Source organism: Molossus molossus, unplaced genomic scaffold (genome assembly GCF_014108415.1).
Source record: "Molossus molossus isolate mMolMol1 unplaced genomic scaffold, mMolMol1.p scaffold_m16_p_4, whole genome shotgun sequence".
NCBI classification, from domain to species: Eukaryota; Metazoa; Chordata; class Mammalia; order Chiroptera; family Molossidae; genus Molossus; species Molossus molossus.
Genome location: NW_023425377.1, coordinates 24,167,802 through 24,184,872, shown reverse-complemented (window position 1 = coordinate 24,184,872; position 17,071 = coordinate 24,167,802). Strand labels below are relative to the sequence as shown.

The following is a 17,071-nucleotide window of genomic DNA, read 5'->3' as shown; positions in this document are numbered from 1 at the left end:
GGAATTAATAAATATTTTAAAAAGTAGTGAAAACGTATTTGAGTATACACTGCCTAGGTGAACAATACGGTCTGATAAAAGCATTCGTTCGTTCATTCATTCATTCATTCATTCATTCAATAAACGCATTAATTGACCAATGTGCTACACTCTGGGGAAACTTTTAGGACTAAAATGAACATGTTACCAGCCCTCATTATTGCCAGTCTGACTGGGGAGACAGATAATTAACAAAAAACAAAAGATAAATACAATCATAAATTTCTATCATTGCTATTTTTTTCTTTATTGATTTTAGAGAGAGAGGAAGTAAGAGGGAGAGAGAGAGAGAAATATCGATGAGAGAGAACATCAACTGACCACCTCTTGCATGCCCCCCACTGGGGATCGGGCCCACAACCTGGGCATGTGCCCTGACCAGGAATTGAACCGGTGACCTCTTGGTGCATGGGTCGACGCTCAACCACTGAGCCACACTGGCCAGACCTATCATTGCTATTTATAAAGGAAACAACAGGGGCAATAATCCTGAAGAATTTTTTTTCTTCTACTGTTCTTTTCCCCCCCTTGTGGGAACGTCATTCTCTTTGCCTCTTTCTCACTTACAGTTTTTCTCTGTCCTCATATTTTCCTCCTCTACTGATTCCATATATAAGTCTGAATATACTAATCTTGTGCATGGAAATGTCAAAGACTTACATAGCATATCCACTAGAATCAGTTCACTTATTACTGAGCTTTGGTTGATACGAGTTAGTAAGCCTGAGTAAAAGTACATGTTGCCTTCTTCCAAAAGAAGGTTCAGCTAATTCTAGAGCTGTTTTGTTCTATTTACAATGAACTTTTTACAATGATGGAAATATTCAATATTTGTGCCCTCTTATCCAGTAGTCACTCATATGCAGATACTGAGCACTTGGAATGTAGTTAGTCGTTGTCATATTGGATGGTATAGCTCTAAGGATCTCCAAGTCGATGGAAAACCTGTCAATCAGGCAGGTGATGAAGGATGGTAGCCAAGAGCCAAGTTAGACAGACAGCAAGTTCTTTGGAAAGTGGTTGCACAAGTTCTCAGACTTCTCAGGAATTGGGTGAGTGTTCTAGGTTTGAGCAGGGTCTAAACTTGAGGAACCAGGGAAGAGATTTAAGCCTGGTATGAGAGAAACCCATCCCCCAAGCTAAACTTTTAAGGCAATCTCTGCTTGTGTTACCTAACTTATAGCCTGTTCTTATAACATAATTATCTCTTCCATGAGGACAGAACTTTGCAGATAGCAATGCAATTTCACATCCATTGTCTGGTTTGATTTTCACAATGAGGTAGTAAGATAGGCAGGACAGGGATCATTTACCCAGGAAACCAAAACTGGAACCCTCACCAGATTTCCCATAGAGAAAATCTCTGTTCTGAGGTCACGGTCAGCACCCTAGTCCCTACTGTGTCTTAGATCATGTGAGCCAATCTTCATAGAGAGAGTTAAACAGAAGAAAAGCTAGGTCAGGGAGAAGGGATAGAACCATTCCTCCATCCCCTGTCAAGCTCACAGTGTTCTTGGTACTTTACTAGGCTCTGAGGATACAGCGGTGAACAAGACTGGCAAGATCCTTGGCATTTATCCAATGGACAAAGAACCCTAGAATGAAATCAATCTGACTTGTTCCTGTCTCCTGTCACCCAGACTATGGTCACATTTGCTGCCCAAAGGAAGAGAGTCACTTGACTTGAAGGCTTAAAGAATGACTGAGCAAAGCAAGCTTCTGTAGAAATTTTCTCCCATATTTTACTACTTAATGTCAGATAAAATCATTACCCTTTAAGAGAGTCTAAAATAATCTAAGAAGTATAATGTGTGTGTTAACCCTGAGGCACAATCAATGCTAACAAATACTGGACTGTTCCGATTCATGAAAGTCCAAAACTGTGGTTCTCAAAGGTTAATGTGCATAAGAGTCCTCTTGGCCACAATGTCATTTTCCTTCACCTGCCCCAATTCAATGAATGGGACCCAAGAGTCTCTCTTTCTACTAAGCTCCCAGGTGATTCTAACGTGAGTGGTCTACTGACCATACTTTGAAGAAAATAAATGATCAAGAAAATTAAAAATAAAGGCTACAAGTAAAGGGACATGATTATGTTCTCCAAACCTTCCATAATGTTGCATGGAAGAAATTGGGATACTCAGACTGTAAAAGAAAAGCCTTAGAGAGGACACATAACTAAAATATACAGAAAGGTCATGTCAATAAAAAGATGTATCTTGGTTTTCTCTTGCTCAAGACAGAGCTTTGGCCAGTAAGTAGAAGTCATATGATGGAGACTTGAACTCAATATAAGGAAGACTTCTCATCTCTAGAGCTGCCCAACCATTGAGCAGGCTCATCAGGTAGTAAGATTCTCTTACTGGAGGAACAGAAGTGGAGATTGGATGACCATAATTGGTGATGACAAGGAAACTGATGGTGAGGTAGCAATCCCTTCAGCTCCCATTAAACCTGAGTACAACGTCAGCAATGTCCACTGGACTGTGATTATTTGCTTATGAGTCTCTTTCCTTGGCTGTGAGCTTACTGAAACACCAACTCTCGTTCTACCAGCTCATACACAGTGCTTGGCATGTATGATGCTCAGTACACAGTTACCATGAATCTAACCTCAGAACCTATAAATCAAGTTCCAGAATCTGTGAACCTGCTGATGAGTTTCCTGTATCTTCAGATGAAAACCTTGAATTTATAGCAACCTCATCTGGGTTCACAGTGAACCCCTGCCCTTTTCCTTCAGGAAAGTTTTTAAGTTTCCTTCAATAAAGGTCTCACATTGTTCTTTTACATTTTTAAAGCAAGTTGATTGCTTCCATGGATGGTAGTGTTTTTCCTAATTCCCATTCTAATTGGTTCTTTCTAGTATATAGGAGTCTAATATCTGATAATGTCTGCATTTTCTTGGGAAAAATCTCAGTTTTCACAGTTTATAGAGGATTTTCCTGGTAGATGATCATATATATTTATATATATATATATATATATATATATATATATATATATATATATATATATCTTTTTTTTTTTTTTAAATAATGGCAGCTTTACTATCCCCCCCCAATCCCTAATTTTTATACCTTGTATTTTGGTTTTTTTGTCATTTGGATTTTGCATGTACAATGTTGAACAGTACAGGGGACGAGGCATCCTTGTCTCCTTCCCTACTCAATTAGAAATGTAGCCAGTGTTTTCTCATTAGGCTAGATCCTCCCTTCTCTGCCATTATGTTTGGTGTACATTTGCTAGAGTGGGCAAGGTGGTTCCTATATGACTAAGAAAGATAGTGGAAGATGAGGAAAACAGCTATAGGACCAAGTTGAGGATGTAACCAGGAGTGAGAGCCTGCTCCAAATTCACTAAGAATCAGTGCACACACACGAGGAACCTCTTAGAACCCACGGCCCACATGCTGGCATTATGTCTCTTTCTAATCCTATGTGCACACAAATTAACACTGCCCCAAGAAACATTTACATGACAAGAGTTCAAGTTTGGAAACTATTTATAAAGGACTATGTAACCTATATATCTAGACAAATTATCAGCCAACCAAATGGTATCTTCACTTTTTTGTTTTTTGTGTTTTTTTTTTGTTCAGATAGAGCAGGAGGGAGAGAGAGAAAGAGAGAGAGAGAGAAACATCGATGTGAAGGGACACATCGAGTGGCTGCCACCCGCACGACAACCAGGGCCGGGGACAAACTGCAACCGAGGTACGTGCCCTTAGCGGGAACCGAACCCGGGTCTCTCTGTACCGCAGGCCGACGCTCCAACCGCTGAGCCAAACCGGCCAGGGCTCTTTGTTTTTTTTTAATCCTCACCTGAGGATATTTTTCTATTGCTTTTTTTTTTAGATAGAGTGGGAGGGAGGGAAGGAGAGAAGGGGCGGGGAGAGAGAGAGAGAGAGAGAAATATTGCTGTGAGAGAGACACATCGATTAGTTGCCTCCCACACAATCTGAGATATGTGCCCTTGACCAGGAATCAAACCCAAGACTCTTTGGTTTGAGGGCTGATGCCTAGTCACTAAGCCAAACTGGCCAGGGCTTGATTTTTTTTAAATTGATTTTTAGAGTGAGAGGGAGGAAGAAGGAGAGAAAGAGAGAAACATCAATGTGAGAACAAAACATCAACCAACTGCCTCCTGCATGCTCCCTACCAGGGATTGAGCACCCAACCTGGGCATGTGCCCTGACCAGGAATGGAACTGGCAACCTTTCGGCACACAGAATGACACCAAACCAACTGAGCCACACTGGCCAGGGCTCTTCACTTCTATTTTGATTGTGGGCTAGATATCCCAAAGAAGACATGTATCCAACAAAAAACAACCAATCACAACTGCCTGCGTCTCTGCTACTGTGCATATTAGTATACTCTGAGTGATCAGAGTTCTCTAAGAATATCTTACAAAAGCGTATTTCATTTCATTGTTTACCCAACTGCCTGTTTAATGATAAATTGTTATGGAAGTCCAAGGGCCAAAGGATAGCACTAAGCCCGGGAGACCTATCATTCTAAACCACTGAGGCCAGACTGGCCTGATTTTAATTCAACCTGGAAAAGTGAAATTCCATTCTTTCAAAAAAACTGTCCGGCTGGTGTGGCTCAGTGGTTGAGCTTCGACCCCTGCACCAAGAGGTCACCGGTTTGATTCCCAGTCAGGACACATGCCCAGGTTGTGGGCCAAGTGGGGAGCACGCAGGAGGCGGCCAATCGATGTTCTCTCATTGATGTTTCTATCTCTCCCTTTCACTTCCTCTCTCTCTAAAATCAATAAAGAAAAAAAAAATTAAAAAAAAAAAAAAAAACTTTAAGAGGAAAAGGCCCCACAATTTCAGAGTGTTGTGATGACCTGGCTCTCCCCAGTGTGATTCCTGGGTTACAGACTAAGTCCTCTATACTTTATAGAGTCTCAGAAAAAAAATTAAAAAACATAATTTTTAATTTTTAAATCTTTCATTAGCATGAAGACATTTCATCAGCACAAATGTATTGATCATCTGACATCTGCTGCTTCCCAGGGGACTATATGGTACATAAATACAAGAAAGCCATAGTTTCTACCCTGAAGGAATATTTGGTCTTATGGGAGTTAAATAAGGAATTCTATAGTCTAAAGCAGCACAGATGCCAAGAAAAATATAGGCTAGGGCAGGACCAGCAGGGCAAAAACTGACTTTGCTTTTGATTGTTCAGGTTGTATACTCCTTGGATTCATCTGAGTTTGTTAATATCCTGCCTGTGGGACTTTTAAGAAAAACGTAAATTTTTCTTAAGTTGTGTTAATAAAATTGATCTGGAGAATTAACTGTATGATTTGTTAATCCAATCATCAAGAGGTCGGATTCCTCCTATATATCAGGCGGTAGACTGGGTACATGGTATGTAGCAGCAAATAAAACAGGCAGGATTCCTGTTTTTGCAAGGTTTACGCGTTAGCAGATTCAGGTTTCCAAAGGTCTCCTCCTCTCTGGATGGTCGGCCCCCACTCTTATGAGATTCCTCACCCCCCCACCACAAAGTACCTCCGACCAACTTCCTGCACCCTCCGTGACCACGAAGAAATGCAAGGACTGAGGCGTGGACGGTGCATCCACAGGCCCCCTCTAAGCTGCTGTCTCTGCTTTATAAATGCGGCCGATTTCCAGCAACAGCAGGGCTAAAACCATACATGTTAGTAAAGCAGGGTTTCTTGGGCTGCCCTAGAAACCCCAAACTCTTTCTATGACTGTTTCTATGAGAAAGGCCACCCAGTTCTAAACTGGCTTAGCAAACGCACTGCTGAAGCACATTCTGTTTGTAAGCTGTCGACAGCTTGTGCTCAGACAACTGCGAGCTCCAATAGCTAAAAACGATCTGGCACCCACACAGAAGTTCCTGTACACACATTTTACTTTATAGTTGGAGCCTTTCCATGACACTGGCGAAGCCATAATTATTATGAATGTTAGCCTATAGGAGTATCCTTGGAGGCCCTTCCACCAGCTGGAATGGCAACACCAGTCGAGGCTTCAGCTGTAAGTCTGCCCACACTGGTGGCAGAAAATTGAAGGCATGCTTCTGAGCAGCCCCTGAGGCAAGGTGTTTATACTGCATGGCGATCCCTATTTTCTCCTCCTCTTTTCTTCCACATGCAAATCCAAATGCCCCCATTTTCAGCCACCAGAACAGCTGAATACCGTCATCATCGGAAAAATTAAATGCTTGTCTCAAAGAAGGAGCTGCTCTTTAGAAAATCTTGCGCATCTCAGGGCAGAGACAAAAAATGTGGCGTTGACAGTTCATCTTGGCTCCAGGATGAATACACTGATCCCACATGGCTTTTCACAACTGAGAACACCTCCAGGCCAGGGTAGCCAGAAAATCCTCGGGGTTTGCAAAGGGGCATCATGACTGATCACTGAACACTGAAGTCCAAAGGCATTCTCACTTCCATCAACCTAGGTGATCTTGGGGACAACTCTTTCATGTTCCAGCTCCTCCTCATCCTGTTCTCTCTCCCTGGGATGGCAACCTCGATCTCTCCTGCAGGTCTCAAGTGCCTATAAAATGCTGTTCTCTGAAGCTCTCCCTGGCTCCCTTAAGCCAAATCAGCCTCTTTCTTACATCCGCATTCCAGCGGTCCATAACTCCATCATACCATCTGTCACGTGGCATGAGTGTTGCATATTTATCATTCTATTTATTTCAGTTTATCATGTTATCTTACGGTCCTCTTAGGGTATCAGGCAATATGCTATCCATCACTCCTCCTACTAATATTAATAACATTATTAGTAGTATTATGAGTGTTTACTATGTGTCAGACTCTATAGGAACACAATCTCTAAGTGTTACAAGAGCCCTATGAGGTGGATATTGTTATTCTTATCATTTTCCCCCCCTATAGTTCAGGAAAGTAAAACCAGGAGAGATTATATAAATGGTTAGTCATGACACAGAGTCAAAATAAAGTCTATTTTCCCTTTAAGCCCATGCTTTTAACCACTACCCTAAAATACTACTTATAAAAAATAGTAGATGATATTTTTTTACTAAGTGCTTACTAGATGACAGGCTCTGTACCATGTGCTCTTATGTATATTAGCTAATTTGATCCTCACAAAACCCGTCATATAGATATCAACATTATAATCTCAATTTAAAAAGAAAATGATATTCAGGTTCCAAATGGGTAAATGACTTGCCCAAGGTCACAAACTATAGAGAATGGAGTTGAAAGTAGGTCAATCTCCCCTAGGGCCTGAGCCCTTTCCCACTACTCTGTTCCATGACCAGATGGTATATTTTCTTTAATCTGTGCCAACACTGCACTTGTTTTCAAGAATAACCCCTCTGGGAAACAGAAAACTGGACAGTGACCCAGCATTCTGACCCACGCAGATAAACCAAACCTCTCAAGCCCCTAGGAGCTCACCTTAGCACATGTGTGGATCCATTAATGGTTGTGGTTGAACAGGGGACAGTCTGGCCCAGAATGGAAGGTCTTCGGTAGCGCTCACTATCACAGCAGAGGATGATGAGAAAGGCACGTCGAAAAGACTTATTCAAGAAGGCGTAGAGAAAGGGGTTCAATCCAGAATTGATATAGCCGAGCCAGAGGAAAGCGGTCCACACCTTCCCAGGGACCGTGTAGTCTATGAATGGATCCACGATGTTGGTGACAAAGAATGGGGCCCAGCAGAGGCAGAAGCAACCCATGATGATGCACAGGGTCTTGGCCGCTTTGGTCTCTGTCCTCATGCGGTGAGTGCTATGCTGGTCTGCCGGCTGGGGCCTGCCTTCCGAAGGGGCTCCCGCCCGCTGTAACATGTGGATCTGATGGGCATGCTCCTTGGCTGTGATGTAGATGCGGTAATAGGCCAGCACCATGAGGAGAAACGGGATGTAGAAGGCCACCACGGAACAGGTGATGGCGTAGGGCTTGTTGACCATGAAGATACAGTACGTGGAGTTAGAGTTCTGGTGGAACTTCCTTTTTTCTATCTGAGGGGTGGAGGGAAAGAGAAAGGGAAAAAAAAAAAAGTGAAGAGGAAAAAGTGGGAGGGGAATGAGGAAATGTGTGAGAGAAAGACGAAGAAGGGGAAAGAAAAGGAGAAATTGAAGTTAGAAGGAAGAGGAGGGGAGCAGGGAAGAAAGAATAAAAGAAAAGAATCAAGGGAAGAGGAGAGAAGATTTATCAACAGAGCTTCCTTTTTCTTCTTCTTTTTTTATAAGCCTAGAAACTTGATGGTAGAAAAGGAATATGATTGGATCTCAGGGCTCAGAGGGTTTGTCTACCCACAAGGGGCCGAAGCCCCAGTGAAGAATAGAAATAAAATAGGGACAAAAATTGCTCTTCGTTCTATCTACCCAACCAACAGTGGAGGACCAACTGCCCATCCTCCCTTCCCTGTCTGCTTGCACACAATAGATCTGATAGTAAAATCTTCAAACTGTGACTCATCTTCTTCAAGACTGTGTTGGCTATTCTTACCATCTCAGTATTAGCTTACCCATTTCTTTAAAAATCTTTAAGGAGTTCTACTGGCGTTAGAATGGAATGATTGAGGAAAACCGGTATCTCGACAACGTTAAGTCTTCCCGTTCACAAACATGGTTATGCTTGCCCTTCCCTGAAGTCTTTTAAAATTTATTTTAGTCATATTTTATAGTTTTTGTGTAAATGTCTTGTGCATCTTTTGTTAGATTTATTCCTGAGTATTTGACTTTTTATTCTATTGCAAATGGTACCGTGTTAAAATTCTAAATCCTGTTTATTGCCAGAAGGTAGAATTCAGCAAAAACAAACAAACAAACAAACAATAAACAATTTTGTATATTGGCTATGTATCCAGCAACTTTGTTAAATTAGTTACTAATATCTCATCTTTAGATCCTTTTGAATTTTCTCCATACACATTCATGTGAACTGTAAATAATGCCAATTTCATTTATTCCCTTCCAATATATGTAACATCTTTTCTTGCATTGTTGAACTTGGCAAGTGCTCCAGTATAATTCTGAATAACAGTGGTAAGAGTGGAGACCACCGTGACATTCCCAGTTTTAGGAAAGACTTTCAATATTGTCCTATTAAGTATGATACTTGTAAGTTTTTTGCCAATGTTTTTTATTTGATTGAGAAAGTTCTCTTCTAGTCTTAGTTTGATGAGGACTTTTAAAAATCATAAATGAATATTGAAAATTTTTAATGCATTTTTGGCAATAATGAGATGATCACATGGGGTTTTCCTTCTTTATTAATACAATGAATGACACTGTTTGCATTGCATTCCTCACTCGTATTGGATACTGTGATACCCTATATCCTGTTTGAAGGACTGAATGACTTTTCTCCCAATTATAAACTTCGGTGCTGACAGCTCTTAGTTATCAGCCTTCTCTATGAATAGCCTTTGGCTAAAGAGAGCTGTGTGACAAAGCACACAGCTGAGACCAGCCTGTGTCCAGTGTGAATATACACATGAATAAAAATATATACAATATGGTATATATTACACACAAATGTTACTACTTGTGTAATAAAATACACAAGTAATTGAGCATCTTATAGTATATTATAAGGTTATAGTCTATCTTCCTACTGAATTGACATTTTATCATTATGAAATACCTCATTTTATTTCCAGTAATACTATTTGCCTTAAATTTATTTTATCACTGATAACATGATAGTTATGCCAGTTCTCTTTTGGTTAGTGTTTGCATATTATATTTTTCTATTACTATTTTTTCTAGCTTTCTGCATCTTCTAGTTCGTGGGCCTCCCTAACAAGCAGCATATATGATGTATTGACTAGCTGATGAAAATATTGCAACCAGAGACGTGGAGGAACCTAACCCTGTCTTTTTCCTAGGAGCGAAGGTTTAGTAACTGCTAATTTGGCATTTGCAGCAACTGATCACTGCGAATAACGAGAATCAACTGTATGGGTATTGTGAACACGTGGGTACTGCTAGCTTCTCTCTGGGAAGAGCCAATGTGCCAGTAAGTGGAAAGATATAAAATGCAGCCAGAGCATCATGGAGCAGATATTAGGCATATTGACAGTACGAAGATGCCACACCCTTCAGAAAACAGTGGATGCTTCTCACTCTCATAAATGGACAAACATTCCCTAGGTTATTTCCCTTAAAATTTCCACATCAGAAGGTAAAAGTGCTGTGCTCTTATTAAAAGTTCTGATGCACAAAAGCTTATGCTTCCGAAGGTTTTCTCCATTAAGGAGCAAGGTTAGCACAAACAGGAAGAAGCATACATTGGGCTTAAAAAGAGCCACCACCCCTCCTGACCAATGGAACTTCAGCTAATAATTTCACCTCTCTGATCATTTCCTGAGGACAGTAACAGGATCTACTTCATAGCCTCGTTGTGCAGCCTGAAGAAGAGTGATTCAATTAACATGGGGCTCAGCACACTAAGTGTTCAATATTTGTTGGCTGTTATTATTGTATCGGTTGTTGGAAACTTGACATTCATCTCTCCCAAGAAGGATAAAACTGAAAGTTTGAAAGAAGAGGGATAGGATTCAAGAAAATGTCCATACAGTCTCCCTTGCATGGGTCCCCAGCACTGCTCTCAGAAGCCCTGGGAACTCTTGTTCTGACATACCACATGCAAATCCTCGCCCAGCCTTGGTTTGGGTATTCTTTCCTGGACAGAGAACAAGGCAAGATTAGGGGCTAGGAATGGAAGAGAGGAAGGGGCAACTCCTACTCTAACTGGTTCTGTTGGGCTGGAGCTTGCTCTCAATCTCCCCTCTCTGCTCCCCTTCCCACCACAACATGGTACTGGGATCAACTTTAAAGTGACAGCCTGACTACTTCCTTAGGGAATATATATACCCCTGGTAATGAATCCAGACCATAGCTTTTGATCATAAGTTTGATATTGCAAACATAGGATGTCAGAGCTGGATGACTCTTAACAATCACCTAGACTGGGGATGGTAAATGCCCGACACGTGTGCTACCAAGCTATTCTCCTACATCCTGGGAGACACTGTTCTCCACTGGGGGCCGATGGATCGTCTCACTATAGCCCTGCAGGAAGTGAGTCAATGAGAGTGCTGGGCTCAGGGTTCAGCTCTCAACTCCTGGTCCAGGGCTCTCTTCATTTTCCAAAATCTTCCATTTGCATGACATGTTTTCTGTGGGTCACTGAAAGCCTCAAAGACTTTCAGCATGAAATAGGATAAAGACCTCTTGGGGCACTGGAGTCTGAATGCTAAGCTTTGAACACTTGTTCTGCTACTTACTAGGCATAATATTGGACATGTCATTTCACCTTTCTGAGCCTGACTTTTCTCATCTAGATGAGATGAGCAAAGGATGTTATCAGGATCATAAGTAAAGTATTCAAATACTTTCTGTCATAGAGTAAGCATTCAAAAATTCTGACTTGCTTTTTTGTTATTGTTCTTGTCATGGCTCAGATAACCATCAGAATCTTTCTTAGAATTATCCACCCAACTTGATACTACGTGTTTATTTAGAATCCAAAGCAAACTAAGTGAATCGGACAGTTAAGCAGTGGGGTCTGGGTGGGGTCTACTCACCAAATCAATTATGCCAATGTTGTTCCAGCCTTGCATTATAGGAAGAAAAGAGATGAACATGGGGATGACCCAGCAGCCTCCCAGCATTAATGCGATGCGCAGAGGGGTCATCTTGTTCCTATAGACCAAAGGCTGGCAGCAGATGGCATAATACCTGGAGAGAGAATGGGGGCGGGTGCCGAGGGAGAGTAGGAATTGGAGGGAGAAGGAGAGAGAATAATTGATGAGAGGGAAGAAGAGAGATGGAACAGGGAGAGGAAGAAAGATATGAAGAGGAAATATTGGGAAAGAAAAAATTGGAGGGGGAAGTAGAGAATAAAAATAAAGAAGAAAGAAAAGAGAAAATAATGGGGGAGAGTGAGTAGCAGAGGAAGGGAAGGAGGAAGGGGAAGATGAGACGAAAGAAAAAAGCAATTATACAATAAAATATGTTATATTGACCAATGAGTTTCTGTTAATATAAACTTTAGATCACATCTGAGAATCACTGCCTAGAGTCAGCCCCAATGCCTGAGAAGCTGGACACACAGCTGAGAGTCTGCTCTTTCTCAGGCATAGCTCCAACAGTATCCTCATGCCTGGGCATTTGAGGAGCTTCAATCCAGCCCTCTGGGCCTCGGTGTCCTGGCATCTGAGGTCCTCTTTGATAACAACTTGAGGTGACTCATGCTTGGCTTGACATCTGAGCTGTTAAGAACTCTATCTCAGATTTGTCACCGTTCTCTTGATCACTTGCCTATACTAAGATGATGCTCTAAGTCAATGTTCCTTACATTGTCCAGGAATCCCATCTGCATCAGAATCACCTGAGGAGGCCTATTTAAAGTGCAGAAACCAAGGATCTCCTGAGGAAGAACCTGGAGTTTGCATTTTGACAAGCGGAAGTCATGACGACTGTTAACTAAGCATGCCCAGCCCCTCCTTCTGGGCACCCACACTTCCTGGCTTCCTTGTGGTTGGGTAAGGCCAAGTGACTGGTCTGGTCTATGAGCTGTGAACAGAATTGGCATGTATTACTTCTGGGCCGGACCATTTCATTGTTTCTCTAAGAAAGTAAAATTTCAAATATTTCCTGTTTCATCATTTCTTGCCTACAGATAGAGACCACCTCACTCCTTTTTTCAGGGTCTCCTCCTCCTCACAGAATGCACTGTTCATCTTTCTTGGAATCCATGTTCCACCTATGGTATTGACTTTCTTCCTAGCTGCAGATAGAGATGCAACCTGCCCCACTCAGTGATTAAGTCTCTAATTTCCAGAGTGCTCCTTGCATGTCATTCTAGCCATGGAGATCACCACTTCCATGTCCGGAAGTTTGTGGAATTTGACAACAGGCAAAATAACACAGTAGGTCTATCAGCTTTTTGTCTTTGCAAGAATCTAAAGAATAAGTGGAAAAAGAGCCTGAAGGCTGTCTATTCTTTAAGACTATATACCATTTAATGATGAGCCACCCCCTTATCCTCCTCCTTTTATGTAGTTCACTTTGTTAATTTTCCCCACCTCTTCTTTTCTTTTCTTAATTCAAGGCACTACTAATATCACAATAGCAATATTTTTTGAAGAGGTGGTTGTGGGATGAGTTGGAGAGGGTGGAATAAGAAGGAGAGCCCAATGTTAAAGCACGAGAAGTGGGTGCCTTGGGAGATGGCAGGGACTATACTTTTCTTTCTAAGGCATCAAGGAGCAGCTGGCCGCACTGTGCTTCCTGTGGCCAGCGAGACGGTGGGTGTCCTGATCTGGAACACAGTGCAAGGAACAACAGTCCAAAGAATAAAAGAGGGAATTGGTCAGGAACTTCTTTTTTCTACGTATCAAACTGACATGGTAACCAAAATCTAACTAAATACAATTCAGTAATGGAAATAATGATGACTATCTAGAATTCCCTCCATGCTCCTGACTTATAAGAAAGGCAAGTTATGACTTCCGGTCAAGATGGCGGTGTAGGTAAATCCAAAAAATGAGAATAGTGTAAGGAGCCTCTGGGACAAAGTCACGACTAAACATCAAAGTTACGACTAAACTACAGAACAACCATCACTCAAAACCGCCTAACATTGAGCTGAATGGAAGTCCTACAACTACAAAATTAAAGAAGCAGTCACATCAAGACTGGTAGGAGGGGTGGAAGCACGATAGGGCTGGTCCCACACTCACATGTGGAGGAAAAAAAAAATAGAAGAATACCTTGGCTGGGAAGGTCCTCCCTGAGGACTGAGGGGTCCCCATCCCACACCAGGCACCCAGCTCAGGGTTGCAGTGTCAGGAAGAGAAATCCCCATAACTTCTGGCTGTAAAAACCAGTGGGAACTGAGGCTGAGGGAGGCTGAGGCGGCTGGAACCCCAGGCAGCTCCTTAAAGGGCCCGTGCACGGACTTACTCGGGCTCACACCCTCCTGGCTCCAGCATGGGGGAGGCAGCTTGAAAGGTATCAGAGACATATGGGGAGGAACTGAGTTGTTTGGCACTGGAGCGAGGGCTGAAGAGGTGGATTTCTCCTTGACAGACATGCTATCAGAGGCCTTTGTTCCTTTGGTGAGCCCTTCCCTGAGGTGGCAGACAGCCGCCATATCTGGGACTCACACTGGTAGCCCCGCCCTGGTGAGGCCCCACCCCACCCAACTTTCAGGCCCACTCAAGCTGTTGCCAGTTGCTTTACCATAATATTGGCCTGTCTTGGATCCTGCTTCAGGTTTTCCTAAATTCTTTCAAACAAGCAGCATCTGGTCTCAGCTAGCCCCATACCTCTCGTTAAGTAATACACAGAAACAAACACAGAGAGGCAGCCAAAATGAGGAGACAAAGAAACAGGTTTCAAATGAAAGAACAGAACAAAACTCCAGGAAAAGAACTAAGTGAAATGGAGATAAGCAACCTAACAGATGCAGAGTTCAAAACACTGTTTATAAGGATGCTCAATGAACTTAGTCAGAACGTCAATGAACTTAGTGAGGATCTGAAGTGCATTAAAAAAGACCAGTCAGAAATGAAGGATGCACAGTCAGAAATGAAGGAGGCACTAACTGAAATAAAGAATAATTTACACAGATTCAATAGTAGAGTAGGTAAAGCCAAGAAGCAAACCATCAATTTGGAATATAAGAAAGCAAAAAACAACCAATCAGAACAGCAAAAAGAAAAAAGAATCCAAAAATATGAGAATAGTGTAAGGAACCTCTGGGACAACTTCAAGCATACCAACATTCGCATCTTGGGGGTGCCAGAAGGAGAAGAGAGAGAACAAGAAATTGAAAACCTATTTGAAACAATAAGGCAGAAAACTTCCCTAACTTGGTGAAGGAAACAGACATACAAGTCCAGGAGACACAGAGAATCCCAAACAAGATGAACCTCAAGAGGCCCACACCAAGACACATCATCATCAAAATGCAAAAGGTTCAAGACAAAGAAAGAATTTAAAAGCAGCAAGAGAAAAGCAGTTAGTTACCTACAAGGGAGTTCCCATAAGACTGTCAGCTGATTTCTCAAAAGAAACTTTGCAGGCCAGAAGGGAGTGGCAAGAAATATTCAGAGTGATGAAAAGCAAGAACCTACAACCAAGATTACTCTATCCTGCAAAGCTGTCATTTAGAGTTGATGGCCATATAAAGAGTTTCCCAGACAAGAAAAAGCTAAAGGAGTTCATCACCACCAAACCATTATTATATGAAATGTTGAAGGGTCTTTTTGAAGAAAAAGATAAAAAGTATGAACAAACAAAATGGTAATGAATACACATCTTTCGACAATTGAATCTACAAACAAAATGAACAGGCAGAACAGAAGCATTTTCATAGATACAGAGAACATTTTGTTGGTTGCCAGATGGGAGGGGGTTGGGGGAATCGGTGAAGGGATTAAGAAGCACAAATTGCTAGACAGATATGCACAGAGAAAAGATGGCCACATGAGGACAGAGACTTAGAATGATGTATCTACAGGCCAAGAAAATACAAAAATTGTGAGCAAACATCCTGAAGCCAGGAAGAGGCAAAGAAGAGCATCTAATTGATTTTATGGGTTCAAGGTTATTACCAAGGCTTTGGCACCCTTGAGGCAGCTGCCCTAAATAAGTCACCTTGTATCCTTCTAATAGCTTTCCTCATATCTTTCTAGAAAGCAAAGAATCTAGAAAAATAAACATCCCTTTGAAGGTTGTATTCAAGAATCAAAATTAAGTAGATGAAAATAAATATTACTGAATAAAGTGATTAATAAAAATTAAGTCCTTGTGCTAACTGACGAATAAAGCTTCCTTAAAAATTTTCATTTTTGTCTATAAATCAAGAATCAGATAGAAACCTGATAACTTGATGTTTATCTATCATTGTTTTTTAATTTCTATATTTCGATTAAATTACCCCTGCTAATAAAAATATGCATCCTATCATGAACTGCTCTCCAGCCTTACGTTGGACATTTCGCTTTCTTTTTTAACTAGAAAACTTATACAAAGTGGTGAAATGAATGTTCAAATGGCAAGTGAGGCTCCAGATGGTCAGGATTCACTAAGATGAACAAAGTCATTTTTTATGCGAAACATGTCAAAGTATTGCATTAAACCCCCTTTGGTAGACCAGTCACCAGCTTCCCCAGCCGCAGCCAGGTGTAAAACGTGTGATCACATTGCCTTTAAATGTCTCTGGGGACACAATTTACTTTGACAACTCTGAGAAGACATTATTTATTTTAAGCTCCACACTAATCTCTTCCTCGCTCCTGTAATTAAGGAAGATTCGTCCTCCTCACTTCCTGCCCCCTGCCGCGGGAAGGCAAAGGAGCAAGCAGAGCAAGATGGAATTCTAGACTCTCCGAATCAGAGATTTTAGCTTCATGTCTTCACACTCGGGACCTTAACCATCTATTAACTCTGTAGTCTTAGGATCCGTGGCTTCATCTCTCCAAGACCCAGTTTCCTCATTATAAATTGTGGGTCATTATGCCTACCTCATTGCTTTGCTGTGAGAATGGATGAAATAACATGTTCAAGACTTAGGAAGTTCCTGGCACATAAAGCTTAACAAATAGTAGTTACTATCTACGCCCATGTCCTCTCATCTTTTATATACAGTGTTGGCAAAAGGAGGTTTACAGTTATTCATATAAAAAGAATACACTGATTAATAAAGAATAAACTCGGTTTCACATACTCACAACTGTAAACCTACTTTTGCCCCACCCTGTATATTGGTTTTGTACATTTTGTGAATAGATTCAAATACATTTTGGGACCAGAAGCTTTTTGACGATTTAACAAATAAAACAGAAGTCTCTTGGTTCAACATGTCTCCCTGTAGTTGGTTCTCTGAAACAGCAAGGTGAATAAGTTGATCCCCAAAGAGGACTGGAAGCATGAAGACCACACTGGCTGCCTGTATGTAATGGAGCTGTTTACATGCAGCATCCCCCCGAGGACTTGATCCGGTCTCAGCCCTCTTACCTGAGATGGATGAAGGTGCATTC

The 17,071-nt window shown here is 41.6% G+C and overlaps 1 protein-coding gene across 2 annotated transcripts in view; it reads right to left on the bottom strand.

The window, feature by feature from the left end:
* The window catches only part of HTR4 (5-hydroxytryptamine receptor 4), a 135,103-nt gene that overhangs the window by 17,018 nt on the left and 101,014 nt on the right, over window positions 1-17,071 (bottom strand). Inside the window, exons 5-7 of one of the 2 annotated variants that reach the window (XM_036240244.1) lie at window positions 11,606-11,759; window positions 10,660-10,701; window positions 7,462-8,030 (exon numbers count right to left, since the gene is read on the bottom strand). In XM_036240244.1, coding sequence (XP_036096137.1) covers window positions 7,462-8,030; window positions 10,660-10,701; window positions 11,606-11,759 — 765 coding nt within the window. The remainder of the gene's footprint in view (window positions 1-7,461; window positions 8,031-10,659; window positions 10,702-11,605; window positions 11,760-17,071) is intronic. The other variant, XM_036240245.1, reaches the window with a different exon arrangement.